Source organism: Frankliniella occidentalis, unplaced genomic scaffold (assembly GCF_000697945.3).
Source record: "Frankliniella occidentalis isolate FOCC.00 unplaced genomic scaffold, Focc_3.1 Scaffold43, whole genome shotgun sequence".
NCBI classification, from domain to species: Eukaryota; Metazoa; Arthropoda; class Insecta; order Thysanoptera; family Thripidae; genus Frankliniella; species Frankliniella occidentalis.
In genome coordinates, this window is record NW_026267173.1 from 761,961 (window position 1) to 767,185 (window position 5,225).

At 58.5% G+C, this 5,225-nt stretch overlaps 1 protein-coding gene across 1 annotated transcript in view; it reads left to right on the forward strand.

Annotated features, from left to right (window-relative positions):
• Positions 1-5,225, forward strand: part of LOC113217360 (alkaline phosphatase, tissue-nonspecific isozyme-like) — a 105,815-nt gene that overhangs the window by 90,782 nt on the left and 9,808 nt on the right. The window contains exons 5-6 of the mRNA XM_052266786.1: positions 2,570-2,744; positions 3,076-3,254. Of these exons, the coding sequence (XP_052122746.1) occupies positions 2,570-2,744; positions 3,076-3,254 (354 nt within the window). The remainder of the gene's footprint in view (positions 1-2,569; positions 2,745-3,075; positions 3,255-5,225) is intronic.

Here is a 5,225-nt window from a genome sequence, read left to right on the forward strand (position 1 = left end):
GGGGGGCAGCTCGGGACCTCTAAGGGCCAAGCACGTGACAAAACGTCACCCTAAAGCTCCTCACCGCACTGTACGGAAGACGTGCAGCGGGAGCGCCCCTTCTAGAGCAGGGTACGGAGTGAGTGGGAAAGAGAGAGGACCCAGGACCCCTCTGTCTCTTCTTGCTTTGTCTTGTGCAGCATTCCTGCTGAATGTATGTGTGAATACGCATGTCGTGCAGTAGACTAATCCCCCACAAACGCCAGGATCCAAATTACTAAACGAATGAAAAAAACGTATTTCCGTGAGATTTTGTGAGTTAAGTCGAGGACGTTTGTGGTTTGTTCCGGGTCGGTCCTGCGCGCGGTGTACCGCTGTGAGCCTCAAACGACCTTCCCAGAGTGTGGGTCTGGATATTCTTTCTTTACGGCCCAGAGTCGGAAGGGTAGGATTTAAACAAAACTCCGGCGGAATAAGAAATAAGCCGCTGCGTCTCTTTCTCGCCCTTTCTCTCTCTATTTTACTCACACACTCTTCCCCGCGAGTCACTCAGTCGTTTCGTTCACTTCACTTCACTCCTCTCCCCCAACCACCGTCTCCCTCCTCCCTACTTCACCCCACACACCCACCCTGCATGCCGCAGCCGCACCTTCGGCGCCTATTGCACAGTCGGGGGTTCTTATATATCCCCCCTCACATGCCCCTCCCTCTTCCCTCCTCCCATGCCCCTCCCTCTTACCCCTCCCTCTTACCCCTCCCTCTTACCCCTCCCCCTCCGCCCCTATCCCAGCCCCTTCGTACCCCCGCCGATTTATGACTGTCGGCGCACTGTGTGGAAGTGCGGGACTGCTGCCACTCACTTCTTCATGCGTTTCCAACTCACCCCCTCCCCCTATGCCTCCCTCTTCCGTTTTATCGCGCTCGCCCTTTCCTTTACCTCCACTCATCACCCTTCTTTCCTTCGCCCTCCCACCCCTCCTTTTCCCCATGACCCCACGACCACGCCTACCAAACCAAACAGTTGCCCCCGTACAACTTTTCGGCTGAACATAAAGTCCTCTCCCCGCTTGCGACTGCATCAGCATCACCGCGATGGAAATGAGCTTTGGGCTGGGCGGCAGGGGGGCAGCAGCTACACTGTAAATCTAGGGCATCATGCAGCTGTGCGACTCAAGTTACATGACCCTAGCTGCTGGACACCGTTGTGCGTTGTGTTGACGTATCCTGTGTCCAGGGAAGAGCTACTAGATAATCATGGGACACCGGGAGGTCTACCAACTGAACACCGTGCCTTGATGAGGACTACCTACAGGAGAAGGGTCTCACGACAAGGTGTCCAGCAGCTGTGCGACACCTAGGTCACACGGGCTCCGGCTGTGCAACTTAAGGATCATCCAGAAAGTACGTCCGTCATTCGGCGTTACGAAATTGCCAAGTTCAGCCTCATCAAGCTCTCCTAGCGTCCTGTAGGTAGGCAACATCTTGCCTCGAGGGCATGCGTGTACCGCGGGATGGCCTACCTAACCTAGTGTGTCCCAGGCGCCGATCTCCCGTACCGGGTGTCCGGGAGAATACGCGGCAGCTCGATTGGTTGCCTACTCGCTGGTGGCAGGCACGAAGGGCGAGGGGGTACGGTGGAGGTAGTAGGTGGCAATAGGCCGCCTCCCACCACCTCTTAGTTTTGCGTGTCAGGCGAGTTTGTCGCCTACCTGCTGGACACCCCGGATTTACAGTGTAGCCAACCCATCGAGCTGCCACGTTTTCTCCTGGACACCCGGTAATTAGCCGAAACGAATCTGAGAAAAAGCGGACGTACTTTCTGGACGACCCCTTAATAAGTCGCACAGCTGCTGCTGGACACCGCTGATCTACAGTGTAGGGGCCAGAGGGTGCGGGGGCGGCACGATCACGGCAGACTGCCGCGAGGGGAGGGGGGCGTGCGGGGAGAGCAGTGGGGGTAGCGGTGGTGTTCGCCGACCTGACCGCCGCGCCCTTTGGGGGTGGCTGCTGCAGGCAAGGTTGCAGGAGCGTGGGTTGTGGGGAGCGTGTGTTCCAGAGACTCGACGTCGAAATAATGCAGCACTCTGCCCCAGCTGCAGACTGCACAGGCCCGGGGGGAAAGGGTGGAGTGGAGGAACAAACTGCTAGGTAATTGAATGAACGGCCAGAACGCGGGGGTCAGGCCGGCCGCGGGGCGCGAGCAGGGAAGCGTCGCAGCTCACACGCGTTGCGCCGCGTTGCGCCCCACGTTTTCCGATAAACGTTATACTGGTTTTTGTTTTTTCCCGCCATCGCTATGGTGCTGTTCGGGTTGCGCTTCGGGGGCAGCGTAGGTCGTGCCTCTCATTCAGTTTTTTCGAATTTATTGTCTCCTGTAGGGCAGGACGGGACTATGGGCCGCGCACCTTGCGCGGCGCCGGCTCTTTTGTTGAAATCGCCGCTGTTCTGGACGTGATTGCCGCTGGAGTTGGACGCCCGGTCGTGCCGAAAGCGATCTGTTGGACGGATAAAATGATGACTGCACAGCACGCACACACATTTTCTTTTTCTATGGCAATATAATAGTTTTGTTTTTGTTGTTTTTTCGCAGACGTACAACGCCGACGCGCAGGTGGGCGAGTCTTCGGCCTGCGCCACCGCCCTCATGTGCGGCGTGAAGGCCAACTTCGAGACGGTGGGGATGGACGCCCGCGGCCGCTTCGAGAACTGCGCCACCACGCACAACTCCAGGTCACCGTCGCTGCTCAGCTGGGCGCAGCAGGACGGTGAGTCTGAAGCTCGCTGTCGGTCGGCAAGGAGACAAGTAGAGGAGGTGTCATCACTAAAATAAAGTTGAAAAATTTTAAGTGCAATTTTTTAAAAGAAAGATTGGAGGATATTGGGATTTAAAAACAAATTTTACAAGTGAGAGGTAGAAGGGAAACATTTTTCAATGCGAAATTTAGCTAGCTACTTTTTGATTTCAAAAATTGAAAAGTATACAATTTTTAAAGCCATTTTTGTTATTTTTTCCAATCCTTTTAATGTTTAGGAGTTATATTTGTAACTGCGTCTGTGAATCTCCGGGGAGGATGCTGATGTGGACGTTTGTCACAGGCAAGGCGACGGGGGTGGTGACCACGACGCGGCTGACGCACGCCACGCCGGCGGCGCTGTACGCGCACGCCGCCTCGCGCTACTGGGAGGACGACGGCAAGGTGCCGCCGAGCAGCCGGCGGGTGTGCAAGGACATCGCCAGGCAGCTCGTCGAGGAGGAGCCCGGGTACAACCTCAACGTGAGTGCGGGAGGCTTTTGCGCTCGGGAGAGCTTACGGCACGGCGCGGCGCGCGCTGCTGACGCTGGCCAGACGGCTGATCTATGTTTTGCTCGTTTTGCATCGCGCATTGCAGAGCGGGCACGTTTGCACGCGTTGGCGCGCCGAGAATTCAAACGATGTGGTTCTGTCGGCTGGTGCGGCCATGGGGTGGACGGAGTATGAGCAGTAGTGTGAACAGGAAATTCTTCGTAGGGGGAAACACACACACATGCACACAACTACACGCACACGCACAGAACAGACACAGAGGATTCACCAAGTGGAACAACGGCTGTATCAGGTGCGCAGTGCAGCGCGCTCGGCGGTCAGTTTGCCAACGGCACGACGGGGCAGGGCGGGGCGGGGCTGGGCACGTGGTGTGAGTCGAAATTTTCCGCGAGCTGGCTCGGCCGTGCGGCGTGTGTTAGCGGTACACGCGCCCCGCTCCGCCCTAACGGCTGAACTTGACTCGTAACGAGTTTAACATGGGACGCAACCCCCAGGCGGGCCCAGCCCAGCCCAGCCTGGGCGAGGGCGAGGAGGGCCTTGGAGAGAGAGCCGCGGCGCGGCCGCGGCCGGCCCGGGGGTGCGGTGCGGCGGCGGCGGCGGTCTGCTCGGCGTGCGGCAATAGGGTGTTCCAGGCTATCTAAAACGGAAGTGAAAAAGAACAAACTCACCGATTTATCTGTTTCCGTCCGCCCAGTATGAGAAACTACCATGGCAGTTTGGTCCGATCCTATAACCTCTCAAATATGGAGGGGAGCTCGAAACTGATCTGACAGTTTCTCATACCTGAAAGGCCTCGGAGGCACGTGATAAGCTCCACCAATTACAGCCATAACGGAAACAGAAAGGTCAGTGAGCTTGTTCTTTTCCTACTTCCGTTTTAGATTGCCTGGAACACCCTATTGGCTTTGCCACAACACAGATTAGGGGGGAGGGAGGGGCGAATTTTCTTCAGCTGCGCCTCGCCCGGCCCGGCCCCTGCGGCCCGCCTGCCCCCCCTGGGGCCTGCCCCCAGGGCTTCTTCCTCTTCCGCCCGCGACGCAAGCGCGCGCGCAGCCCGTGCAGCCCGCGGCCGCACAAAACGAAATAGGAAAAAGAGAGGAGGAAACGTGCCGCGAGAGGCGCCCCCGCGCCCGCGAGCAGCCTCTCCACCTGCCGAAGGAAGCAGCAGGATGTCTCGGCGGGCGTACCCGCAATCGCAAGAAGGACCGCGCCCACCCCTTTTGATGCCGGAAATGAAAAATTCTTTTCAGCAACCAGCGGGAGCAGCAAGCTGAAAGCTTGAAAAAGTAGTAGTGAAGGACGTTGACGGAAATTCTGTGTGCTGCGGAGGGGGCTGCGATTTGGATGCAAACGAGCGCAAAAGCCAGACAAAGAGTAAACACGACGGTACGCCAAACGAGCCGCAGGGACGCAGGGATGTAGGAGGGCGGGGCTGGGCGGGACGGGGCGCGACGCGGAGCTTGCGCCACATAATTTCGCCTCACGGTCCCCCATGAATATTTCGGAGGACGGCCGCGTTTGTTTCCGTTCATTTCTCCCGCCGTGTGCTTGCTGCCGCTGCTGCTCCTGCTGCTGCTGTTTGCGCCGTGCGCGACGCACCGTTGGCAAATGCGCCGCTGTTTCCGCCGGGACGGTGGCGGCGCGGCCCGGGCGGCGAATATTGACGGAGGGGTGATTACATATCATCAGGTTGACGATATTACATTAAAACCGCAGCCTCGGCCGCTGCGGCAGCCGCTCTGCGCGTATATCACTGCCACGCGCCGCAGCAGTCTCCGGGGCCGCGCGGTGCCGGGCAAGGGGCGGGCCGCGAGCCTGCGGCCGCGGCGCGCGCGACTTTCCTGTCGATAAATAAATAGGGGGATGACGGAAACGCTCGTCTGGCGGGGCGGGTCCCACAAAGTGCCAATTAGTCACGCCGAGGCGGGGGAGGAGCGGGAC